We start from the raw sequence: 27,699 nt of genomic DNA, 5'->3' as shown, positions 1-27,699 counted from the left end.
AGTCCCAGTGTCATTGTCAATGGCTTTTCAGAAAGACTCCGGGTCAGCCACTTTCATTGAATCTGGCCACATTCAGAGAATCTGGCTGGATCACGTGCTCGTTCAGTCCCGGTCCAACTGGCCTTGGTGAACTCTCATTAGATCAGTTCCCTTGTATCAATGGGTGATCGCACCCCTCGCGGTCCTGATTTCCTTTTTCATGTTCTTCCTCCTTCTGCTCCTCATTTGGACCTTGGGGGGCTCAGTCCTGTGCTCCAATGTGGGTGAGAACAAAATCTTATCATTTAGCTTTATAACTTTGTTTCTTCTTTCTTCTAGGGATGATCTCTTCATTTTTATTAGTAAGCCTGCCAGCTTTGCTCATCTCTTTTGTATCTGGAGAAGCAGAAATAAGATTTTCTGGACAAACTGAATTTTTCGTTAATGAAACAAGTACCACAGTCATTCGTCTTGTCATTGAGAGGCTAGGGGAGCCGGCAAACGTCACTGCGATTGTGTCGGTAAGAAAGTACCGCAGCCCTGCTCGTTAAAGATGAAATGCGTACGACAGTTTTTAGCATCAATAGAAACAAAGTCTTGAACTGTTTGAGGCGCTGAGTATGAGTTTCATTGTGACAAATGACTGGAGAATGAGTTACTGTATCTAAATCTGATAGGGGTCAGAGATCGGCCCAGACAGCTGACAGGCGTTTGCAAAGATAAAGGCTAATTATTTTAAATCATTTATGTGTTTGTTTTAAAGCAATACTATTTTATTTTGGATTATTTGAACTGTAGCATCTTTCTTTAGTCATTCATTGTCAGGTGACTGAAATAAAAATATTTGCAATATTTAAAAGACACAAATAACAGAAAAAAAAAGAAAGCCTACATTCAGTTGTTAGAGCGTCATTGTTGTTGGAGAAATGAAGTATATTAACTTCACAAAAAGTTAAGTAGATTATGTAAATTCTTTATTATACAAAGTTTGTTTGGATTAGATGTTTAATGTTATGTGTTTGGATCTATTTTGCCCAGAAAGCAATGTCATATGAGCAATAAGGATATTGTTGTATTAGGGGCTCAATGTACTTTAAAACTTTGGAGCAAAAATAATGTGTGTTTGTTGCATGTTTATGTTTGTGTGCACACGTACATATGTGTTATGAGTACACACACACACATTTCTGTGTGCATAGGCCAGATCAATGTCACATGTCTTTCTCTATATTACTCTCGCCTTACTTTAAAGAGAGTCTCTTAGTGAACTGGCCACTAACCACTCACACTCACCGACTGACAAGAGTGGGTGGTTAGTTATCACCAGGATCTGTGGTATCCACCCACCCCCAGCACTAGGGTGATAAACTGAAGGATTTCTACCCTGGGCTTTTTTACCTGGTGCAGCACTGAAATCTGCACGCCTTCAGGGCAGGTAGTTTATCAACTACCCCATCTCTCAGCTCTTCCAAAGTGATTCTTTAACAATATGTTAAATTATGTTGTAAATTATTGTAAAAAGAAAAAGAGAAGAAAAACTACTGATAGAATAAACCCACGGTTATAATTTTATTCACTTTAGTTTCTGTTTAATTTGACATATGTGTATACATTTACTGATTTTGTTTCTTGTTCTAGTGTGCGCTGTATTTGGCAGTCTTTTGGTGCAATGTTACCTTTGTCAGGTTGCAGTATTTTGCTTTTCTTGGTAGATTATTGTATTCTAAACATTTCTCCATTGTTTTTCATTGATATTGCCTTCAGGTTTTGCTATCTATAGTGAATGTCATTCTGAAGAGTTGTTTCTATACATGACTAGATGACTATTTCCCTGTGTTTTGTGTTCATTCTCATAGAGTCGTTTAATGTATTTCTGTGTATGCTCAGTGCCTCTTGATAATACTTTAGTTTTCCAATGCCCTCTCAATACTCTCCAACTTATTTTGATTTCTCAACTGTTTAAAACTTAATTTTTTTTTACAAATTAAAACTAGACAATGACTAAACTTTCCTAAAATATGTTCTGATTTCTCATTTGCACTAAATAATTTTCCCTAGTGATTAAAGTATTAATTTTGAGCTCTGGTGAAAAAACTGTCATTTGAATATGTATAATGAATCGTTTCTTTATAATGTTGTGATTATCACCGTATTGAGAGTCATACTAACAGTGTTGCCTCCACAGATTAAAATTTTAGGAAGTTTTATTCTCATTAAAACTTTGTGTCTCTACTTTAGTTGCTGTGGGTAATCTAAGTACAATCCGAAAGTGAAAGTTTTGGGTATATTTTTTTTTAACCCTTTGAAAAAGCAAAAACACCATCTTAATTTTACAAGCTGCTTCCGAATCCTCAATTGTAAGTTTTAGCCATAATTTGTTTTACTAGGCTGTAGACTATACCAAATCAGTAAAGAGACAGAGGAAAAAATTAACATTTTTGCTTTTCTATTAAATTAATAGTTTTTTGTATGTGCAATCAACTTTGATTCCACTATATTAAGAACTATTTTATATGTAATTATATATTTCTGTGATTTGTATTTTTTAAAAAATTTTATCGTATTTATTTGTTTATGTGTGTCTAGGGACACACAGGTATAGTTCTGAGAACAATTTGCTGAAGTTAATCTTTCCTTCCACCACGTGAGTCCGGAATGGACCCCAGGCATCAGGTTTGACTGCAAGCACATTTGCCCCGAACCATATTGCTGGCTTTCTAATAATTTTTCAGAAGATGAATCATACATTTTGCTCAACATTTGTCTTTGGATATCCTAATATACATGTCAATGCCATTTGATTTATTCCCTTCGTCTTGATTGCTCTCTGGAGCATCAGTTTTGCTTCTCCTGCTCCTCGGTAAGTGAGGATGCTCTCCTTTGCTCTTGGTAGCTGAATGGAGAAGACACTGGTGACTTTTTTGACACGTATGCTGCGGCGTTTATCCCTTCTGGAGGAACAAACCGGACGGTCTACATAGCCGTGTGTGATGACGATCTTCCGGAGCCCGATGAAGCTTTCACCTTCCACTTGACGTTACAGGTGAGCTCATTCCCTTTTACCTTGAATTCACAGAATATCTTCTAATGCTTGAAAATCTATTTAATTAGTAGTAAGTCAAGGGATATGTATCATGGTGGTTTTTGTAGATCTCCTTGACAGATGTATAGTAGCGTGGGTGAGGGTTTGTTTACAGGAGCACGTGCTCCTTGCCGGTGGACACACCACTGAAGATCTCTTCCTCGCCAAAGCTGTGAACTGCCTGTAGATGTTAGAGAGGGCTGGATTTTTCATGCTCTTAATAATTAAAGACAGAAATTCTGCTGAAAGATTTTTTCTAATATTTAATTTATTAATTTGTTTATTTCCGCTTTAGAAACCCTCAGCAAATGTGAAACTCGGATGGCCAAGGACAGCGACTGTGACAATATTATCAAATGACAATGCGTTTGGAATTATTTCCTTTAGTGTGGTATGGTTACAGTGTGCAGATGGGAATGGTTGCAAGATACTACTACATTCAGTTTTTTTTTTAACTATTTTTCTTGATGTTGACCTGTGCTACTCTGTTGTGATTTTTGGTTAAACCTGACACTAGCTCCACAGTTAATCTAAATTCCGTGTGTTTGCACCTTTGCACATTGAGGCATTTGTGCTCAGGACCCACACTTACAGTATCCGTTTCTGACCATTGACTCGGTCATTGCCTAGCCTCTCATGAGGATGTACTTTTGGGCTTTTATTATGTATTTCTTTCGAATGCCATTTAATGAAGTCTGACCTGCCATCGGGATGGCCTAGCGGTCATCAGGAAGTCCGGTCTGTTTTTCCAGACTCTTCTGTATGTTTGGAGTAAGTGTGGTGTGAGACAAACTTACAGCAAACTTAGGATTAACCTGCAAATATGACAACTCTTTCAATTCAATTCTCATATCAATTAATATTCTCTTACATAGAATAGTCTCATTTTTAGTTATCATATTAATTCATATTCTTTTAAATTGACTCATCTCATATTCAATTCTCTTATTACTTCATATTTCATGGAAGTTAAAACTCTGAGATTCTGTTCAGTGTGTTTTTCCTCCTTCACCAAATTCTCGTTCTTCTAGCCCATCCCATTGTCAGAAACAAAAACACAAGTCTCTTCTAGAGAGAGAGCGTTTCTAGCTCCCGAGCTAAAATTAAAGGTTGTCTTCAACACTACTGGTTTTGGATACCAAGTTAGAGGCTATAATAATCTTCCTGATAGTCTTTTTGAATTCTGTTGCTAAGCAACATTGAGAATTCTGCTGCCAGGGTCTCTAGTGTTTTCTTTATTTGCACTTCCAGCACCTGCACTTGTGTGCCTTGTGTCACAGCTCTGTAAAGTCCTCCTGGAAACAAGGCAAGCTGTAGATAAAGGTGCTCTTTACGCTTGTCTTTCTTAAAAGGTGGTTTTCCTAACTTAAGTTTAGTAGATATTTGGGAGCCTACAAATGTATTGTCATTATAAATGTTAATTACCTTAATTAGCAATTCTTGATTGAAGGGACCATAACGCACCAAGTTCTTCTGTCTAATTTAGTCATACATTCATACTTACTTCTGAGCCTCATACTCATGTGTCTAAAAGTTGCTTCTCTTTTCTTTTTCCTCCCGTCTTTTTCTTTCCTGTCTCTTTTGCCTGGTGTTATGCGCCACTGACTGTGGGAATGAGTACTAGTTACTGGGGTTGGTTGCAGTGCTGCTAGGCCTCCTCCGACAGACTCCACATGTGCTCCATGTCACAGTAGGTACTCAAGACTGCTGCCATCTCTAGCCTTTTAACAATTTTATTGATAACAAATATGGCATTGATACATTGATAGCAGCCAACAGTTATTGAATACTCAGCATATGTCAGGAAGTAGGAAAAGCTTTGGATGTAAATTATCTCACTGGGTCTATCCCAGACCTGTGAGGCAGGTATTCCCAGCCCCAGTTAGTGACAGCTGTGATGCAGTGGCTCCTAGAGATGCCCTCTGCTGCCCTGGGACACGGGGGCTTCCTTTTCCCCATCTGTCCTGTCTCAGCCATCCCGAGACAGCATGTTCCAACACTTGAAGCCCTCCCTGTTTTTTCTCTGAAGTGATTTTCTTTCTGGTTCTGAAAGTCAGTCATAGCTGTTTGTTTTCAGTGGCGTCTGACTAATCATGAGGCAGAAGTGCCTGAGGACAGGTGGCCCCAGTGAGTCACTAGCTTGGTCATAGGGGGTAACTTATTTTTGTGCCTTCTGGGCTCTGGGAGCATTTTAATCTATTATCCTTTAGTTTGGAAGCCTCTAAGATTTCTCAGAGCAAATACTAGTAGGGCCAGGAAGTCGGTCACTACATGCTTTGTTTTCTTTTTACACTGTTCTTCTAATTTTTTTTGTCATCTACAGTTTATTGGTGCTAGGAATACACAGTGTGGTGGAATTTAGCATTACCTTAGCATTTAGCATTTCTAAGGCAGCAGTTTTACCACCTCCTGCCTTTCTCCAACTGATCAATGCCTGATCAATGATTGTCTTTGTTCTTTCCGATAGCCTTCATCAATCTCAGTGATTGAGCCAAGGAGCAGAAACGAGTCTGTGCCTCTTACTCTCATCCGGGAGAAGGGGACCTATGGGATGGTCACTGTAACTTTTGATGTAAGTTCACTTTCAAATAATTTTAGATGATAACAAGTTAAGCGTTCATATCAGACAATTGCGGTTTAAAAACACTAAAGTCTTCTGTACAATAAATATCACACTTAAAATTAACTAAAGACAAATATTTTTGCTTTTATCCACTTCATGGTGAATAGAAAAGTGTTTTCCTTGCTACTTTCATGTATTTCCATAAGACTTTCCCCTCTTCCTTCCCATCCCTCCACCACCCCCTGGCTCTCTTTCAAATTTGTGGCTTCTATTTCCTTAACTGTTGCTACAATATATGTCTTTTTGTTTAAACAATTACAGGCAAGCCTTGTGGAGCTTTTTGTATTGCCCTATGCCCTGTGCTCACACTGATAATTGCTGCAGTTCAGGCCATCCTGTCCCCCCAGCACTCAGCCTCTCTCTTGATCTCCTTCATTTTTTCTCTATAATACTCATGTTCCCGTGCTGCACATGAATATTAACTTACTTGTCATTTGTTGTTGTCCGCTAACTGGGAGTCCCATACGGGAGGAGTTTGTGTTAGAGCTTTTGTATTCAGGGCCTGGCAGATGAGGCACATGCTGCTCATGTGCTTCAGTGAGTGAGGTTGCACCTTCCCACCTCCTCCTTCAAGGTAGACGCTCTCTTGCCCACTTTAAAGATGAGGAGAATGCTGCACAGTTGTTAAACATCTTGCACAAGGTCACACAGCCAGTGACGGAGCTGGAACTGGATCCCATTTCTCAAGGGAATTTCCTGGTCTTCGATATCTTTCTTCTCAAGAAGATGTGTTTCTACACTTTCCCCTCAGGTTTACTATACCAGTTAAAAAAACAAAACAAAAACAAACAAACAAACAAACAAACAAACAAACCCAAACCTGAGAAAACACAGAGTACTCTAGTCATAGTCAAGGTGAATAATGGCATTGCAGACCTTGATGTAATTAGGAAGGCGGCCTCTCGTGCCAGCTCATATGTCTTTTTATTTTAAGGTTTACAATGTATACAATGTTCTGTCTGCATGTGTGCCTGAAGGCCAGAAGAGGGCACTAGATTTCATTACAGATGTTTGTGAGCCACCATGTGGTTGCTGGGAATTGAACTCAGGACCTCTTAGTTCTCTCTCTTTCTCTATCTCTCTCTATCTCTCTGTTTTTGGTTTTTCCAGACCGGGTTTCTCAATGTAGCTTTGGAGCCTGTCCTGGAACTAGCTCTTGTAGACCAAGCTGGCTTCAAACTCACAGAGATCCACCTGCCTCTGCCTTCCAAGTGCTGGGATTAGAGCCTTGCGCCAGCACCGCCCGGCCAGGCAGAGCTCTCTGAACCAGCTCTCCAGTCCCTCATTTGTTTTTTGTAAACTATCTTTAAGCTTAAGAAGTTTTCCAGCTCACATGACAGTAATGACATGTTTTTGGATGATTTGTTTAACTGGTGGTACTGTTCATGTCTTCGCAGGTGTCAGGTGGCCCAAATCCCCCTGAAGAAGACTTGACTCCCGTTAGAGGAAATATCACCTTCCCCCCTGGCAGGGCCTCCGTAACCCACAGCTGGACAGTACTTGATGATGAGGTCAGCCAGTGCTAAGAATGCAGAAGACACAGAGTCTGTGACAGAGTCTTGTAGAGGGCTGTTTGTCTAATATTAGATTGTGTTTATTATTTGAAATTATTCAAGAATGCAGTCTTTTGGAAATTAATGTGTTATACCCATTTATACTCAAACCATGAGTAGCAAGCTGTTATTTGGGGATACAGCTCACAAATACTCACTTGATTTATTTCATGTTAAATTGTGCTTACAGTACTGGGGTGTGGGGAGGCATTTACCTACCACATGCAAGTTCCTGGCTTCTATCCAGTGTCTTAGAATGAACTTAAATATTGATTAACAATTAAATATAAGGTAAAGATCGAAGAATTTATAATGACTGTTTAATTTTTTTTAATCATTTACTTACTATTTGAACAGAGATATGGGTGCTTATCTAGCAACTGTGTTTTAGAACAAGTTTAAGAAAAATTCCACTACAATTGATACTTTTGTTTAGGTTAACTTGTTTGTTTACTAGTGTGTGTGTGCACATGTGTGTGCATTGCACACATAGTTCTGAGAATCAATCCCAAGTTACTAGTCTCCATGGCATTTTAACTGATGAACCATCTCGATGGCTTCTTTCTTTAGATGTTTTCAGTTTTGCTGTCATGAAGAAGAGTTTATGGTTAGATTTTACATGTGGTCCACTAGGACTTAGATACATTCTATAACTCAATTGCAAAGGCAACCCCAAATCTGAACAGTAGTGTGCAAAGATCTTCTTCATGAGTCAGTAAAATACCCCCCCCACACACACACGCAAAGCATGCAAAGGAATATTGCTAAAGAAGCGAAGACAGGAAAAATAGACAGAAATATATAACTTTCTACAGAAATTCTATAATCAAAGCACAAACAATGCTTAATAGAAGAAAATGTGTTAGACACTTTAGAAAGGTAGATTTCTCTGGAAAGTCCTGAAACATTTGGCGGCATTGATGACCTTTGTTTTTCTAGTTCAGGAGATCAACAAAAGCTTTCTCCTCTGTGATCCCTTGAATAATGTCAGTATTTCGTCAAGAAATGACTTCTGGGCCATTCCCAGAGAGCCATGGTATTCTCTTAATATCACAGCATTGACTCCTGAGTTAGAAATCACATAGAAATGCAAGAGAAATTCATATACTGAAATTAAGCAACTATTTGATATCTAGTGTACTTTCTAGATTATTTAATACTATTAGACTTTGAATTCTCTTTATGATTCTACCAATGATCTAAAATTGACAAGAATTTATTCTCATTTGTACTACGTGTACTTTATAATTTTCTTGACTCTGATCAAGATTCAGAGAAAAAAATATACATTACTGATTCTTAATATCATTGCTTTATTAAGTTATTCTTTATTTTTTCCTACTACCTGAAAGTAAATTAATATTTGGAAGATATCTTAGTATGTGGAGTCTAAATGAGCCTCTTGCCATTTTCTCTGCATTTAAACTTTACTATTTCTATGAAGCATACTCCTTTTTAAAACTTGGGCCTGCTTGCAGGTGTTTTGGCTAATGAAGTTTTGTTTGTATCCTGTAAACAGGTGCCAGAAAATGATGAAGTATTTTTGATTCAACTAAAAACTGTAGAAGGAGGAGCAGAGATTAATGCCTCTAGGAGTTCGGTTGAAATCATCGTGAAGAAAAATGATAGTCCTGTGAGATTCGTCCAGAGTATCTACTTGATTCCTGAGGATGACCACATTCTCACCATCCCAGTGGTTCGTGGAAAGGATGGCGATGGAAATCTGATTGGATCTGATGAGTCTGAAGTTTCCGTCAGTTATAAAGTCATGGCTGGGGATTCAACAGCGCATGCCCAGCCAAATGTAGACTTCATTGATCTTCAGCCAAACACCACTCTTACCTTTCCCTCTTTTGTTTATGAATCACACTTGAAATTTCAAATAATTGATGACAGTATACCAGAGATAGCGGAATCATTTCACATCGTGTTACTAAAGAACACCCTGCAGGGGGATGCTGTGCTAATGGGTCCTTCTTCCATACAGGTCACCATTAAGCCCAATGACAAACCTTATGGAGTACTTTCATTCAACAGTATTTTGTTTGAAAGGCCATTTATAATCAATGAAGATAAAGCATCCAGGTATAGTTTTCTGTAAATTTACAAGCATAAATACTTTATTATATTGTTTTTTTGGTTGTTTTAATTTTTATGATGTTGACACAACCCTGTGCTGTTAGAACATGTGCCATTTTCTCTAAAACTGCCTTGTTGATATCTTTTTGAATGTGATTTAATTCTTAAATTGAATTAATGTGATGACAGGTTCTTAGGCTATATCCAAATATATGTATTTTTATATTAAAACAAATCAGTTTTTGTGTTGTCATCTGATTTATGAGAGGGAATGAGATGACCTTACATGTTCTGAACAATTCTAGGTTTGAAGAAATCACAGTGGTTAGAAATGGTGGCACCCACGGAGATGTTTCTGTGGGTTGGTTGCTGACACGGAACAGCACCGATCCCTCACCAGTGACAGCAGATATCAGCCCCAGCTCTGGGACTCTCCAGTTCACACAAGGGCAGATGTTGGCATCGATCCTTCTTACTGTCGTTGATGATGACCTTCCGGAGGAGGCCGAAGTGTTCCTCCTCAAAATCCTGCCTCTCACAGCACAGGGAGGTGCTGAAGTGAGCGAACCAGCACAGGTAGGGCCTTTGCCGTGCTTCACTCCTGACAGATGAGAGCTACAGACTTTAAGCATCCAGGTCCAATCTCAGTTTATGTCTGTGCGGCAGGAAAAAGGCTGGTTTTGCAAAAGTGGCGGTGACTTCTCTTCATCATCTGAATTTATTCTGAAAATAAGAAACAAACTAAAACAACAAAACAAAACACCAAGCAAACAAGCACTCAGAGAGCATTGTTTTTTTGGTGTTGGGTGTAGGACCCAGGGACTTGGATGCTTCTCTACCAGCCAAAGCTTCTAGCACCATGTTTAAGCCTGGACCTAATATTTTACCTCTTAAGAAGTTTCAAAACTTCTAGTTTCTGAAAAGTTTCCAAACTGTTTTTGATTCTTTTCCTCTTCTTCATATCCAAAGTGATCATGTAAGAGATGTTGTATAATAAAAGTCAGAATAGTCTGAGTTGCCCCCCCCCCCCCCCACCGTGAAACTCCTGAACTTAACTATTCTCTTTCATTTGTAGCTTCTGCTTTACATCCAGGACAGTGACGATGTCTATGGAGAAATAGCCTTTCTTCCTGTGGAAGGCCAGAAGATTGAAAGCAGTCCAACTGAACGATGCCTGTCTCTGAGTCTTGCGAGACTAGGGGGAGCGAAAGGAGACGTGAAAGTGACTTATTCTGCTCTCTATATTCCCGCTGGAGCTGTGGATCCCTTGCGAGCAAAAGATGGCATCTTAAATACATCCAGGAGTGGAAGCCTCCTTTTTCCAGAACAGAGCAATCAAGTCACTACAAAACTACCAATAAGAAATGATGCTTTCCTCCAGAATGAGGCCCATTTCCTAGTGCAGGTACTTTAATGATTAAAATAATCTTAATTTTAGTTACAACCGCACTTGTCTATGCAGAATAGCTAATGTTATTTTCCTTTAATCTATAATTTTGATTCTGTTTGTTATTTGAAACTACTTAGGGCTGGCACAGTGGTACGCACATATAATCCCAGAGTTTAGGAGACTAAGGTGACAGGAGATGAATCTGTGGGAGTCCAGCCTTGTCTACATCCTGAAACTGTGGCAGTCCAGCCTTGTCTACATCCTGAAACTGGTGGAAAACAAACAAACAAACAAGAAAAAACAAAACAAAAAATCTTGGTAGACTATCCCTTAATCGATAGAACCTTCTATGCCATACAGATCTGAACAAGGGACGGGTTCTGCAGAAATACATGTGTCAGACAGTTGGTACTAAAGATCCGCCAGTTAGGACATGCGATGGAGACCACTGTCGTACACACGGTGACGTCACAGGCTGCTGAGCAGCACACAGGAGACAGATTCACCATAGCTTTGACTTGGTGAATCTGGTGAAATATGACATGAGAATTGAATTTATGGTGTAAATATTTCTCATAGTATCTATTATAAGAGAAGCATTTCAGAAACTAAAAGCAATCTGAAAAGTTTTTTTCTCTTTTAACTAGTACATTCAAAAATCTGTTTCTTTATTCAATGTGGGTCGGATCTCTGGACCTCCCAGGTGGGAGCCCTACATCATACCTCCATCTCGTCACTTTTAGTTTTCAACTTCTATCTGCCAAACACATTATATTTTTTATATTAAAGTTTAAAGTGACTGCACTCATTTTAGGTGGATGGCATCTCTGCATTCTATGTATCTAATAGTGACAGATTCTTCAATTAGAAATCAGTGAAGGTTGTTTGTCAGATTTTTATGATATAAATAAATTTAATACAGAAAGATAATGGAAATAGATTCATACAATTAAAATCATATCTCACACTGAGCGTTGTTGGTACATGCCCTTAATCCTGGCACTTGGGAGGCAGAAGCAGACAGGTCTAAGTTTGGGCTACAAAACAAAACAGAACAACCCCCCCCCCCAAAAGAAGTCTTGTCTCACCATCCTCGGTGCCATCTGCAGTGTATGCCAAACGAACTTACATTTTCCACTGCTCTCTGTGTGTCCTGCTGCTGAATGAGTTCTGCGTTCGGACCTAGGCTTTATTTTTTGGCTTATGATGGCTCTCTAGAGGTTCTGCCCATTCTCCTTCCTCACCGGTTAGATCTCCCATCCGTCTCAGCAGTGCTGAAAGGCGAGATTAGCTGTACTAGCTGCTTTGTTTCTGTCACCTCCCGGGAGGGAAGTTTTTAATAAACTCCTGATTGTCTTAGCCCCCAGTTTCCACCTTCAGATTAAGTTTTGCTTTGCTATAATAGATTCCTCCTACAATACATATGCAGAAAGTGTGTATGCATGCCTTGGGCTTTGCCTTCCAGAGGGACAGCTCACCATGTGGCCTGGTGGGTGGCTTGGTATGGGAACACATGGTTTCCCAGTACTTGATGAACACCTTTTGGTGAGTGCTTGTTTAGTGGGAAGTGTTTGTCATGTTCTTAACGTCACTGGTGATGGAAATACTGACCTTCATCTGTATTATCATGATTTTGTTATGTGTCCTTCATTTGGGGAAATTTTGCTGTGATGTTTGCCCAATACATCCATTCTAAAGATTCCTAGAGGCCCCAGGCCCCAGCTTCTCACACTGCCCTCACACTTTCTTGGTTTACGGCATGCTCTGTGAGATGGCTGGCCGCATGGCAGAGTGTGGGAAGTCGAGTACAGCAAACACTTAAGACCGGAGCTCTCTGTGGCAAGGACTAAATACAAGAATGCCGCCATCAGAGCACAGTGGGCATATAGTTAGAAATTTTTAAAAAGTTAAAAATATGCCATAACTTGTGGCAAAAAGAAAACATTTTCAGCAAATAGTATTAGCATAATTGAATGTCAACATGTAGAAGAATGCAAAGGATCCATATCTATCCCCATGCACGCAACTCAGGTCCAAATGGACCAAAGACATCAACTTAAATCTAGCCACACTGAACCTCATAGACGAGAAAGTGGGAAGTAACCTTGAACCCATTGGCACAGGAAACTACTTCCTAAATATAACCCTAGTATCACAGACACTGAGAGAAACAATAATAGAAATAGGACCTCCTGAAACTGAGAAGCTTCTATAAGACAAAGGACACAGTTAGTAAGATAAAATGGCAGCCTACAGAATGGGAAAAAAGGGACAGAGGCCTGATCTCTAAAATATATAAAGAACTCAAGAAACTAGACATCAAAATACCAAATAATCCAATTAAAAAATGGGGTACAGATTTAAACAGAGAATTCTCGACAGAAGAATATCAAAAGGCTTAAAGACATTTAAGGAAATGCTCAGCATCCATACTCATCCTAGAAATGCAAATCAAACAACTCTAAGATACCTCACACCAATCAGAATGGCTAAGATCAAAAACACTGATGACAGCTTATGCTGGAGAGGATGTGAAGTAATGGGAACATTTCTCCATTGCTGGAGGGAGTGCAAACTTGTACAGCCATTTTGGAAATCAGTATGGCAGTTTCTCAAAAAATTTGGAATCAATCTACCTCAAGACTCAGCAATACCGCTCTTGGACACATATCCGAAGGATGCATACTCATACCAAAAGGATATGTGCTCAACTATGTGCACAACAGCACTATTCTTAATAATCACAACCTGGAAACAACCTAGATTCCCCCAACTTCAGGACAGGTAAAGAAAATGTGGTACATTACACAATGGAGTACTACTCAGAGGTAAAAACAATGACATCTTGAAATATGCAGGCAAAATGGAACTAGAAAAAAACCATCCTGAGTGAGGAAACCCAGACCCAGAAAGACAAACGCGGTATGCAATCACTCATAAGTAGACGTTAAACATAAAACAAAGGATAACCAGCCTATAGTTCATGACCCCAGAGAACCCTAAAAAAAACATACATGGATCTCCCCAGAAAAGGGAAATAGACAAGATCTCCTGGAAAAATTGGGAGTGCGTGTGTGAGGGAGGAAGATGGTGTAAGGGGAGAGAGAGACGAGAAGAGAAGGGAGAGGAGAACGAGAGGAAACAGGATGGCCGAGATGGGGGAGGACAGAGAGGGAGAGCAAGGAAAGAGATTTCTTGATTGAGGACCCCATTACAGGGCTAGTGAGAGAATTGGCGCTAGGGAAATTCCCAGGAACCCACAAGGATGACCCCAGCTATGACCCTAAGCAATAGTGGAGAGGGTGCCTGAACTGACCTTGCCCTGTAAACAGACTCATGACTAATTTGTCATCATAGAACCTGTATCCAACAACTTATGGAAGCAAATGCAGAGATCCACAGCTAAGCACTGGGCCGAGCTCCCAGAGTCCAGCTGAAGATGGGAGGAGCACTTATATAAGGAAAGGGTCAAGACCATAATGGGATGTCCACAGAAAGAGATGACCTGAGATATTGGGAGCTCCCTGACTCTGAACTGATAGTGGGGGAACCTGCATAGGACCAAACTAGACCCTCTGAATGTGGGGCCAGTTGTGTGGCTGGGGTAGTCTGTGGGGCCAGTGAAACTAGTACTTATCCCTAGTGCTTGAATGGACTGTTTTAAGCCCATTCTCTTTGGAGGGATACCTTGCTCAGCCTTGAAATGGGAGCGAGGGTCTTGGTCCATCCTCAAAGTGATGTGCCAGACAGACTTTGTTGACTCCCCCTGGGAAGGAAGCCTTACTCTTTCTGAAGAGTAGATGGGGGTTGGGATAAGGGGAATATGGGAGTGGCCGGAGGAGGAAAGGGAGTGGGAACTGTGATTGATAAGTAAAATGAGGAAAAACAGTCTTAAAATGGAAAAAAAAAAACAGAGTTGCCATGGTTATAGTGTCTCTACAGCAGCAGACACCCTAACCGAGACAAGTGGGCAGCATGGCATTGCATGGGAAGCTGAGCAGAACTACAGGGAGGGGACCAGAAACCTGCTCTCCTCAGGCTTTGAGCCCTTCCTTCAGGCAGCGCACTGCTGGGCACATTGGAAAAGCATTCACTGTCAATAGCAGATATGCAAAGGCAGAGAATGGCCCCTTATTAATGCGGGGAACACCTTCATTTTGAGTCTGTTTAAGGAACCAAAGCAGCAAGAGCAAAACACTAAAATTAGCATTTATTTGATCAGTTCATTGAATGATCTTTTTCCATCATCCTTTATATCATTCCTTTGTAGTGTTCAAAGGTACAAAGCACTAGAATTAACTGTATGACTTTCTGATAAAAGAAGCTAAAATGACCTACTACTTTTTTTTTGCAGAAAGTTTTGAGTGAAATATATATCGATTCCCTTCCTTTGATGCTTTGGACCGGTGGTTCTCACCCTTCCTGATGCTGTGACCCTTTGATACAGTTCCTCATGTTGTGGTGACCCCAGTCATAAAATTACTTCATTGCTACTTCAAATATGTAATTTTGCCACTGAATTGTAATATCTTTTAGAAATTTTTTTATTTAATTTTATTTTTTCCTATTTTACATACAAACCACAGTTCCCCCTCTCTCCCATACCTCCTCCACCCAAATCCCCATCCATTTCTTAGAAAGGGTAAGGCCTTCCATGGGATGTCTATAAAGTCTGACTTATCAAGTTGAGGTAAGACCAAGCTTCTCCCACCTATATCTAGGCTGAGCAAGGTATCCCTCCACAGGGAATAAGCTCCAAAAAGGCAGTTCATGCACTGGGGATAAATTCTTGTCCCACTGCCAGTGGCCCCACAGGCTGCTCAAGCCATAGGACTGTCATCAACGGAGGGCGTAGATCGGTCCTATGCAGGTTCCCTAGCTGTTAGTCCAGAGTCAGTGAGCTCCCACCAGGTCAGGTCAGCTGTCTCTATGGCTTTCCCCATCATGATCTTGATATTTTTAGAGATAGAGATTTGCTAACACGACCGTGACCCACAGGTTGAGAACCAGTGCTTTAGGCAGTGCTTAGAGATCTGTGAAGAGCTGGGAAGGGAACTGTACTCACAGATGGTTGCTTACACATGACCAGGGGATTTCAGATACATCTTTACCTCTAACCAATACAAATTTTGTTTTCAGGTTTCATTCAGATGTGTCTATGTTACTTACTTTTTGTGCTATTTTCTGAGAGTATAGATATATAGGACTATGCATGTGTTCATTTTCTCTGGGAATAAAAGCTTTATTCAAATGGTTTAACTACATATTTGTCTTTACCGTTTATTTTGTAAACTCAATATATTTATTTAAGAATCAAACTATTTTATTTGGCTTAGTTTGTATATCAGTATTGGAAAGAATTTATTTTTATTTAAATGAGTAGTTACTAAGAATGGACTTCTTCATGCCTTTCTCTTGTACATAATTTTCAACAAGAAGTATAACATTTAAGTGAGGCATTTACATTGGCTCTTTGGAATGTGTGTTGATTGTTACAAAGTATTCCGGTCATGGGAGAACAATCCAGTCCTGTCCATTTCTGAAAAACACCACATAAGCCACAAATCTCTACTGTGGTTGACATGTGTCATCATGCCAGCCTTTCAAAGCTTTGTGGAGGAGGAGATTTGAAGAGCTTCGTGAAGCTGAAAGTCTCATGGGAAACTCAAAGCTCTGGTCTTTTATAGTCCGAGATGACTAACTCTTTCATTTGACCAGTGTGGACTCATAAAGTTCCATATGTAAGACGCTGTATGTTGCACTATATCAGTGACCCTGTAGAGCCGTTTGTCCTGCAGGGGCCAACTATAAATGCTTGTTGCATAGCCGCTGCATTTCAGGTTTGTGCTGCAGATGGGAACATGCGACAGGGACACACATGCCTTAAGATTCTAGGCAAAAATCTGAGCTATGAAGTAATGAACTAATGGCATATGAAGTTGTAGTTACATCTTAAGCTTAATCAGAGTAGTAGAGCTTCCAGAGGGGGTGGCCAGAGACACCTGGAGAATGCCAGGAAATCATCACACGGAAGAGGGGACATTTAGCTGGTTTTTAGGGTGGACTTGGGATTGTGAGATGATGAAGGGAGGAGCCATTCTCGGTGAGGAGACTACCATCTGCATCAACCACTGGGAGGCTGATCGTGTGTTAGATGTGTACTGCTTTTCTGTGAGCATTCGGTTGCTCTGGCTGTAGTTGGAGTTCTGAACGGTCTGCTTGTACTGACTTAGGTCCGGCAGAGAAAGTGTCTGATTGGATGTATGGGTCAATGGAACCTGGCAGAAAATGTGAGAGTTTTTTTTTTTTGTTTGTTTGTTTTTTTTTACATTAGACTTTTAAAACATCGGTGTAGTTGAATATAGGTGACAAAGTGGACAAACAGGTGGTGACACACGAAATGGTAATGGTGGAGAGGGCCTGGAACAGGGCTAGTGATTTCTGTTTGGACAGTGTATCTGTGCAATGTCTGTGTGACATTTGTGAGATGCTCACTAGTGATGCTTATAATGACTTGGAGTCTGAGGGAGATATTCAGATATTACTAAAGCGATAGGATGATGTTACAAGGGAAAGAACCCAGGGGGAGCTCGACTCAGCAATGAGAATGAGAAGAGCCGGGGCTCTGCCAGTCCCCTCAGGAGGTGCAGGGCCAGGTACTGACTTTCAGAGTCACTCGTGACCTGTGGCTGCATCTACTTTTCATGCTGGGTTATTTTTTTCTTAATTTAATTAATAAATTAATAACTATCATATCTCTTGTTTTTGTTTGTGTTTTTTAGTTGGAAGCTGTGTTATTGGTGAACATGTTTCCTCCAATCCCACCCGTAAGTCCCAGATTTGGGAAAATCAGAAATATTTCTTTATTGGTTACCCCAGCCATTGCGAATGGAGAAATTGGCTTTCTTAGCAACCTCCCAATCATTTTGCATGAACCCAAAGGTTCTGACGCTGAGGTGGTGAGTACGCATTTACTGGCTGATATGTCCTAATGTGTCTGAGGAATGGTAAACCTTTTTGATATGGGGCAGCGTGTAGAGTTAGTAGAATATGTGCTATTTAGAACAAACATCTGGTTTTCCTAGAATATTTACTATTCTTAAGAGGTTGTGCTTGTATATATTTGCACATATACACACAAAAATTCCAGATGCCAGTCCCGTTGGTGGACAGGTTCCAGCAAGGGAAGGAAGTGAGCTAGGCCATGGTGATCGGGAGAATGTTATAGCCAGAGTATTTCTTTATTTATACAAAATTTAGTAAGCAGGGATATATTCATGTTGTTCCAAAACATGGATCATACCATTTTTGTTTTTGGACATGTGTTTCACTTTCTTTTGTTCATTCTTTTGCTCATCCTCAATAAACTATGACAAATCAGTTATCATTTCCAATCATTTTCCTCAACCTTTGACATCATTGATTGAATAGGATGCTCAGGACTGTCCTGGGGAAGCTTAGAAATAGCATTCCTGGAAGAAGGCATAAATGATTCATAAGAAATTTTCCATCAATCCAATATTCTCAAATTGTACAATTACTAAAAGTCTCCCGAGTATGAAAACCAAAGGTGGCGTGGCGGCCGTCACGTGGCTCAGCTTTGCTGGGTCTTTGCCAGGTAGCTGTGCTGGCCTTATGACTTCTGCCGTTCCATCAGATATGGCTGTGCCATCTCCTCCTCTTTTGTTTGTGAACATAAGTTCTGTTCTGATACAAAATTGTAAACGTATTTTTATAACCCTGGAAACCAAGGCAGACTCCAGTTGAGCTGAACTAATGGCTGTAACTTGTTGACGCAAAGACTGTGTGCTTGTAGCTAGTTGAGAATTGTTTCATAGGCCATGGAGGTGGGGAAACAGACTGTTCACTCATAGTATTTACCTGGGTCCAGTACCTGTGAGAGGTGGAATCAAGTCAATTTTCTGAAGCTTACAGGAACCCTTTTTAAGTTTACAAAAAAGGTAAAAGAACATCAAGATTCCTAAAACTGTTTACTTTGACTTGGAGGGCGCCAAGGCCTTCCATTAACTTTATAATCAAGAATTTTTCTTGTTCATTCTAGTTCCATGTTTCTGAGGCAAAACACAAAAACCTAATAATTCAGTCATAGTTTGTCAGCTTCTAAAATTTCCCTATGTTTTTCTTCTTAAATGATTTGCTCTAGATCCTATATCTCATGCTTATTGGTACCACTTAAGTAATAATTTCTATAGAAGATTCAATTCTTATACAGCAAGTTCTCCCAAGGAATCACCACAAGTTTTATTCTTAACATCAGCTTTCACAAGAGTTGTTCCATTGTTCCAGTTCTGGCCTCCAGTGAGGGGCCCTTAGCAGCAAGGAATCAAACATTAAACCTGTCAAAGACACAGGAAAGAGCCATGCAGTACTTCCAGCGAGGACAGCGAAGAATCAGTTCAAGTCATCTGAGCACTGGGATCTTTGCCAAGCAGCAACTCCAGGACACTTAGCATAGTCATATAGATATATATGTAACAAGTCTAGTCATAGGTAATGATGTTATTAACTTGAGAGTAGAGGTGGCTTGGCAGGGTTTCTAGGAAGTAACTGGGAGTGGCTGGAGGGAGGAAAAGAAAGAAGGGAAATGATGCAGTACTATTTCAATTAAAAAAATTTAAAGAAAAAAGTTAATTGCTCGTGGTGAGAGTTGATTGTAAACAGAGACTGTTCTGTTATTTCCTGACTGCTCAGACATGAATAATCACACAGAAACTATATGAATTACTATAGTGAGGGGGCCAGCTTGTTGGGGTTTCTGTCCCGCTCAGTACCCCACAGCCGGCAAATCCCAAAGAAAATCACACACAGTACTCTATAAGATTATAAACTGATTAGCCCATTAGCTCAGGTTTCTTGTTAACTCTTATAGCTTATATTAACCCATTATTCTCATCTATGTTAGCCATAGTGGCTCAGTACCTTTTCTAGCGGGGGCAGCTCACATGTTGCCTATTCGGTGATCTGGGCAGGAATGGTGGAGGGACTTCCTCCTTCCTAGCCTTCTCCTATTCTCATTGCCCCGCCTCTACTTCCTGTCTGGTTGACCCGCCTATACTTCCTGCCTGGCCAATCAGCATTTTATTAAAATACATGATTGACAGAATACAGACAATTCTCCCACACCAAATTACAATATTGTTTGGCCAACAACTCAGGCGTACTTCTAGCTAGCTCTTATATCTTAAATTATTATTATTTATTTTACTATAAGACTCACGGTTTATTACTTCTTGCTTCTTGGGCAAGAAGTAGACAGGGTGTCTACTTCCTTCAGCAGCTACATGGCATCTCTCTAATTCTGCCTATTCTCACTATATATCCCTTTTAGCCTGGCTGTATTCTGCCTTGCCATAGGCTGAAGCAGCTTTATTCATTAACCAATAAAAGCAACATATATACAGAAGGATATCCCACACCATCTCCCCCTTTCTATCTAATTAAAAAGGAAGGTTTTAACTTTGACATAATAAAGTTACATATACAAAACAGTTATCAAGAAGAATTATAGTTACAATATTTAGTCCATTTGTATTTGGTAAATTAAGGAAAACAGTCTATCATGTATCCTATCTTTGTGACTCTAAAGCCTCATAACTGATTTATCTTTTATTATAACTAAGGAAAACTATAATTATAACTATCTATTCTTCAACTTCATCGAAGACTCCAGAAGGATATGATATTGCCTAAGTTAACAGGAAGTGCATTGTAAGCAACTTCCAAAACTCTAGGATTGACTGCCTGGACAGTCATTCAAAGTTCTTCTGTAAAATTGGGGCTTCCATCTTCAGCCTACAGACCCATAGTATCTGGCAGACTTTTCAATGAAGCAGAAAATTTGAAAGACTTCTTTGCCTATATTGACAGTTTGTCAGTTACTTTCTTGTGTGCCCCACAGAACATCTGGCAGACTCTTTCATGAAGCAGGAACGTTATAGGATTATCCCATCACTGGGAAAGTTCAGCAGTCACTTCTGTGGGTCCTGTAAATCCGGTTCATACAGCATACCATCAAACAATCCAGGAAAAAGCAGTTTTTGCCAAAATGACTAGCCTTGTCACATTGAAGGCTATTTGATAACAAGTTTCTTCAATGCCTATCAACTTCTCTGAAGGAATTGGAGCTGTCAGAAGCAGACATGTCTCACTATTCATAAAAGTCTGTCCATAAAACATTTTAAATGCCACATTCTGTAAGTCTTTGAAGGTTTGAAGAATACCTATCCATATGAAATGTATCTCTGTACATCTAGAAAACCTAACTAACATGACTAAAAGTTTGATTATTATAAAAGACTATTAATCTGTCTTTATTGCATATCTGTAATCATTTTCTGACCAGGAGCACCCTTTTCTTTTTAAAAATGCTAAACAGGGTTGCTAGAACCAACTCAATGGCTCTGCCTGTTTGCTCTGCTGCATCCAACATGGCAGAGGTATGTTCGCTGCCTCTTGAAGCCATGCTTATCACCCCAGCTCCAGGGATGTAGGGGGTCTATGTCACCATTAAGCAGCTAGTAGCACGCAGCTCACAAACCCATTTAAGTGCAGGAGCAGTTTGTGCTGCAGCACAATCCAAGAAGATCTTTCTTAAAGAAGTTGCCCAGTTTTTGCTGATAGTGCTAAGCCAGGAATCTTTCTCTTAATAGAACTGTGCCTCTGATTGCCTCTAGCAAACAGAGCCCACCTGAGAAAATGTTGCTACCAAGAAGCCATGCTTAACTCCATTCTTTTGTGTCTAGAATTCCTTCTCAAGCTCTCTCAGGTTTTATGTGGATGTAGTTGGCCCACATTGGCACCATCTGTAAGCGGAGACTGCTCTTTCGTTTCCTGACTGCTCAGACACAAATAATCACACAGAAACTATAATAATTACAGGCATATTTTTAGCTAGCTCTTTTATCTTAAATTATTATTTTGTATTTTACCATGAGGCTTGTCTCTCGTTACCTCTTGCTTCTTGGGAAGCAACGTGGCGTCTGCCTCCTTTGGCAGTTACATGGTGTCTCCCTGACTCCACCTACTCTCTCTCTATCCCTGTCAACCTGGCTATATTCTGCTCTGTCATAGGCCAAAGCAGCTTTATTCATTAACCAATAAAAACAATACATGTACAGAAGGACATCCCACATCAGTTAGATTGTTTAAAAGTGATTGGTTTTACACAGTGTATAACATTTGATAGCCAGTTATGAATCTGGCTTTTAGTGGCCATATTGTAGAAACACAAAGTAGTTTGGGATTTTGTTCTCTTTTGTGCTGCCTCAGGTAGAACTGAAGACTCAGAGGTAGCTTGGAGTTTGATGGTTGAAACTAGTTACAGTGATGTGGATTTGTGAAATGCTGAGCCTTAGCAACACACACATGCACACACATGCACACATACATGGATACACAGGCACACATGCATGCACACTTTCATGCACAAAAGCATACTCCTCCCCTCTTTCCTTCCCCAAGCTTCATTGCCATAGTTGAATCGTGACTAAGTGTTTTTCTATTTAGGGATACCTCTGCATTGCTCTATCACAATCTGTCAAAGACAAGTACCTCCCTCTTAGGTTTGCTCTAAATTGGCTTAATGTTTAGGTCAGAAACAAGGGGAGTTGGTTTTGTTACCAAAGTCCATTGTATCTTGACCACTGTTTCCTTCATTTATTGTTAGATTCTACAAATGGACGGTGAAGATTCACTTTTCAAAATGATTTTGACTTCATGTATTTTCAAAAGTTTATTCTTTTCCTTGCAAAGCCTAGAAAGCACCTACTTGGTTCCCTGGGAATGTGTTGCTTGGTTTACTTACTGCGTGAAGCTGTGAATTTACTATCTCTATTGTTCCAGGTCTCACCGAGCTCCCTCACGTGACTTTGTAGTTTTTTTTTTTATTTTATTTATTTTCTTCCTAAGAATTTTTCTTTGCTTAGTTGTCTAGGCTCAGTTGCTAGCCAGAATAGCAAAATTAACAGTTTTATATTTTTCGCTATTTTTTAGTTTTCTAATTTATTTGCCTTTTTATTAAGGCAATTCCAAGGTCATATTTTTGGTTCGGTATATATTGCAGGTATATTTCATTAGAAAAAAACATAAAAAAGTATCAAAATTATTTTCCTGCTTCTTCAACTGTGTTTCTAATACCACCTGGTTGTTTACTTCTTTATATGAAGTACACATGGGCAGTCAATTATACTTGTATGTGTGTGGAAAGTTCATGTTACTCACGAATGTACATTTTAGGCAAGTTTTTCTTCTTTTTCTTTTTAAAATAGTTTTATATCCCCCTACATCGAGATGGAACTGATGGCCAGGCTACTGTCTACTGGAGTTTGAAGCCCTCTGGCTTTAATTCAAAAGCAGTGACCATGGATGATACAGGTCCTTTTAATGGCTCTGTTGTGTTTTTATCTGGTCAAAGTGACACAACAATCAACATTACCATCAAAGGCGATGACATACCGGAGCTGAATGAAACCGTTACCCTTTCCTTAGACAGGTAATAATAGCTCATGACAGAAACGGTAACTTCTGTCTGTTTGATTAATGATTTTGATTTTGTTTTAGTTAATTTATCCATATGTGGTAAAACTGTGGAGAAGGGTTAGCAAGGCTTTCAGATGTTTCTGTTGTGTATGGATGGATTTTTCTTTGACTATGAAGATTATTGTATTTGTGACTCTTCACTATCCTGTTTTTCTCTGTGGGAGCATTATGTAGAGAGTTATTGGGGAGTAGCTGACAGTTATGGGGAGTAGCTGACAGTTATGGGGAGTAGCTGAGAAGTCTGAAGCATAGTCAGTCATATTGCTCTGCTTATGAGGGCAGCGGCAAGCCATCGAAAATGTTAGACCACACACTCATCTTCACTTTCAAGAGAGGAAAGATTAGACTTTTATAAGTGATTAAAAAGACAAGATTAACTTTTATTCTCTTTACATGGGATTTAAGTAGTAAGTAATTTTTATTTTATAGAATAAAATCACACAAATTTATGTGTTAACATTTTAGCCATCAGAATAAGAAATTACTCAGCATTTCAAGGAGGCACCACAATCTCTTTTAGAGATTATATTTATTTATTTATTTATTTATTAAGAAAATGTTTTGTAAAGAGGAAATGGAGTCTAATTAATTGGTACAATGATTTTAGAGAGTTAACAACCTACAGCGCTGTGGGTAGGGTGCGCTGCAGATGGACAGTTAGAAACTCTGAACTTGACCATTTTATAGTGTGTTCTTCATGAGTGAGTCAGGGAAAGCTTGATCGTGTCATCTTTGTATCTGATTGTCACTTCCTAGCCTCCCCATCTTTGTTTGGTCTGGTCTGGAACTCTCTCAGTAGAGCAGACTGGCCTCAGCCTCACAGATCCACCTGCCTCTGGAGAGGAAAGTGCTGGGATTAAAGGCGTACACCCCCTTGTCTGGTGTAGTCTATGAAGTGAATGAACAAAATGTAGACTACAGAGAGTGGGCCTTTTGACAGGCCACTGGTCATTTTGTTATCATCAGAACCATACACTTATTTTCTTCTTTCACAAAAATAAAAAAATAATAAATCCCAACAGCTAAAACCCATAGTCTAAATGTCACCATCCTATAACACCATGATACAGACTGCCTTGTGGAAAACTGCTTCATTTGATAAAAGTTAGTGAAATTCAATGACATATAAAAATTAATTGGAAATTAATTTTTTCCATGGAGCTTTTCAGCAGTTTAGGTCTGAGCACGACTAAAGCACATTGGATAATAATTATAAGCCTGATAGAAACCTTGTTAGCCTGGCTGATCTCAGCTAGATGTTTAAAGAATAATTGGAAGTATGTGTACCTCTGCAAGTCCAGTGGCAATTCTGTGTAATCTTTAAATGTCACATGAAGATTTGAAATAAATTAACTCTTTTTTTTTTAAAGCTTTTTCTTTCCTCTCCTTCTTCTCCCTATGTGGAAGAGTATACCATACACCACAGGAAAGAGCAAATCATAGAGTTCTTTGATTTTTTTTAAATATTGTAGTTTTTTTTTAAACAGAACCAATCAGTCAAAATCTACACTAAAATGTCAATTCCGTTGGAAACTGGTGTTCAAACAAGAATAGCCTAATAATACTCTTGCATCCAAAGAAATGTTTAGATAAATAAGTGACAATGAAATTTACCATTTGGAAGTGATTTTGTCAAAATCTTCCTTTAGTTTTGCAAAGTCTTAACCAAACTTAAGCAAATAATGAATGAACAAATGCTAGTGTGATTATATCACAACAGAAGTAGGAATGCTTTATTAGAGTAAGTTTCGCAGTTTTCTCTCAAGGCCGACTCAAGTGCTTTAAATTTAAACTAAATATAAGCAGAAGTTGACTTGATACTAAACAGTTAAAAGTCACTTCAATATAATACCTATTAAAAGTATTCTATTGTTTAATATTTTGCAACTAGAAGCATTTTTGTTTATTTCATAAAACAATCATATGGTATATAAATCTTTATTTATAAATGATATGTTCTACGTTAAACTCTGAGCTCGAGAGGTCTTTGTTTTGATGTGTACCTTTCAAGGCTATTGGACGATGAAATACACTAGGGATGAGGAAAACTAGATTTTAACTACACTAAACTGTAGTTAAAGTGACGATGTGTTGTGACTCGTTGAGTATATTCTCTGCCAGTATCGAAAGCCAGAGATTTCTCTGCCACAGGGTTTTGATGATTTTAATGCAAATAGCAACTGGTTTTAGATCTGAGGATGAAAGGTTTTTTTTCCAACCTAATTAAAGTGAGTAAGTAATTATAAGTAGGGCTGAATGAAATTTGCTCAGCTGCTGTGGCTTCTGGAAGTGCACACTTTCAGGCTTCTGTGCTTTGTAGGGTGCCAGGAAAGAGTGCCTTGACATGCTTGCTGGTCATGGGGTCATCTTCTCCGAGTGGGATTTCTAGCATTTGTCAACAGCAGAGAACACAATGTGCACAGTTCCCATAAACTGAAAATTGCTAGCTCTGGGAGGCGGGGTGGGGCTGAGTAGTAAGGGTGCTTCCTTTAACTTTATTTTACCATTACACTGAGCTTCTTGTCCTGAGATTTTAGCAAACGGTATGCTTGCCTCCTCCCTTTCCCCCTTCCCACAGTTCTTTCTGTGTTGACAGGGTAGAAACGGAAAGATTTGTCGTGTATTTTGGGTAAGTATGCAGAACAATGTCTTGTTTTGAGGATTCACTATTTTTTTTTTTTTTCTGTGAGTGACCGTTTTATGATGAAGCTGCCATTCTGCATGACCAGTCTTGAGCAATTCTGCCTGTCTACCTGGCTGTGCATGTCTGTGCAATTTTATTCTCTAGTGACAGTGGGTTTTGTATGAATGGTTTGAAATTCAGTTTTGCGTTCTGAATGCACTTAAAATATTTAAGAAAGCATTGAAGAATTGAGTGTTATCGCATTTTGAAGAGTTTTAAATTTTTACTTTCCCAATAGTTTACACCAGAGAGTAACTGTAGTTTAACTCTGAAATCCTTTATGGCCATATTTTGTTTAACAGAGAACATGAAACCAATGGCTTTTCTGGGTATATGTTTGCAGTTTCTTGCTTTCATGTCTGTGTTTTATATTTTTGAGCTTGTATCATGCATTAGAGTAGCATGTTTTAGAGAAGTCTAAAGATAACTCCTTATTTACTGTGTACACTGATTTGCATGGTTTGCTTCCCATCCAGCTTTCTTGTCTCCCAGCTCGTTTGGACACAGGGGATTCTAATTGATGACGATATTTATAGAAACGAAATAGAGGCATTGTCAAATAGCTGTCTGGAGTTCGCATTACTTCCTCTGTGCTCTCTAGCATGTTGGGTTTTGCTTGTGTGAGTTGTATAAGCAGAAGCATGTTAATCATTTTTTCCCTCTTTGAAACCACCAGCCTGTACACATTTCTTCAGATTGTTTGTGGTTTCATTGTGATTTGGAGGTCAGATCATGACTACACTTTTGCTCAGTAGGAAGTGACATGTGGCGAGGTTCAGTTCAAATCGTGTGGCTCAGACTTCCTGAGAGCTGACTCCAGATCTCAGAACCTGCTCTCTGATCTCATCACAATTATACTCTAACACAAATACCAGAAATTTAAAAAAGCTTATTTATATACCTGTTTATCTACACACACACACACACACACACACATACGTGTGCACACAAACATACATGCACACACACTAGTTGTTATTGCATGTCAGTATCTCAGATCCGCTTTATTCCTTTTATTCTAATGTATTTTCTTTTTTTTTCTAAAAAAAGTTTGTGGTTAAAACTGAAACATAGGAAACACTTCAAAGACAAAAAGTATTCATAAAAGTTTAATCAAAATTGTGTTTATTTATGTACTTTTCATCATTTGTAGTGTGTAGTTACCCAGTTAATACATATTATTACACAATTAACATAATCATTTTTAAGGAGACTTAAAAGAAATTCACATGTAAGTAAAATTTAAAATGTAAAACACTTATTAGAGAAGCAGAATGCAACAGCTCTCAGGTTATTTAACTATATTTTCCAACCAATTACAAAATATAATTTTCTAAAGCTGCAGTAAAATTTGACAGTAAAATTTGGCTTTTATATTCTTTGTGTATCTATGCAGTGTTTAGTTCAGTCAAATAAAAGGAAGATACAGAAGTGTGAAAATCTTGCAGTAAGTGTCATCAGTGGAAACAGGTTTGGTGTGAAGTGATTTTAATACTTATAAATTTGCGGTAAGCTTTAACTCTTGGTTGCCTTTTGAATTATCTGGGAGACATGCAAACACTGCTGGTTCTTTCAAAGCTTCAGAATAACAGAGTGCCTTTTCTTCTCTCGCTTTTCAGGGTGAGTGAGGACAGTGAAGTCCTGAAATCAGGATACACTAGCCGGGACTTAATTATTTTGGAAAATGATGACCCCGGAGGTGTTTTTGAATTTTCTTACAATTCTAGAGGACCCTACATCATAAGAGTAAGT

At 39.2% G+C, this 27,699-nt stretch overlaps 1 protein-coding gene across 1 annotated transcript in view; it reads left to right on the top strand.

Annotated features, from left to right (window-relative positions):
- The first annotated feature begins 302 nt into the window (after positions 1-302).
- Adgrv1 (adhesion G protein-coupled receptor V1) overlaps positions 303-27,699 on the top strand; it is a 504,420-nt gene continuing 477,023 nt past the window's right edge. Inside the window, exons 1-11 of the mRNA XM_087896763.1 lie at positions 303-500; positions 2,873-3,022; positions 3,357-3,452; positions 5,529-5,633; positions 7,082-7,195; positions 8,757-9,322; positions 9,616-9,892; positions 10,392-10,721; positions 17,489-17,665; positions 22,994-23,217; positions 27,567-27,693. Of these exons, the coding sequence (XP_087752889.1) occupies positions 321-500; positions 2,873-3,022; positions 3,357-3,452; positions 5,529-5,633; positions 7,082-7,195; positions 8,757-9,322; positions 9,616-9,892; positions 10,392-10,721; positions 17,489-17,665; positions 22,994-23,217; positions 27,567-27,693 (2,346 nt within the window). The 5' untranslated portion in view covers positions 303-320. The remainder of the gene's footprint in view (positions 501-2,872; positions 3,023-3,356; positions 3,453-5,528; positions 5,634-7,081; positions 7,196-8,756; positions 9,323-9,615; positions 9,893-10,391; positions 10,722-17,488; positions 17,666-22,993; positions 23,218-27,566; positions 27,694-27,699) is intronic.

The sequence above is a fragment of the Myodes glareolus genome, chromosome 15 (genome assembly GCF_982192425.1).
Source record: "Myodes glareolus chromosome 15, mMyoGla1.1, whole genome shotgun sequence".
NCBI lineage: Eukaryota > Metazoa > Chordata > Mammalia > Rodentia > Cricetidae > Myodes > Myodes glareolus.
Note: the sequence above shows the minus strand (reverse complement) of the source record. Positions and strands in the feature narration are given on the sequence as shown.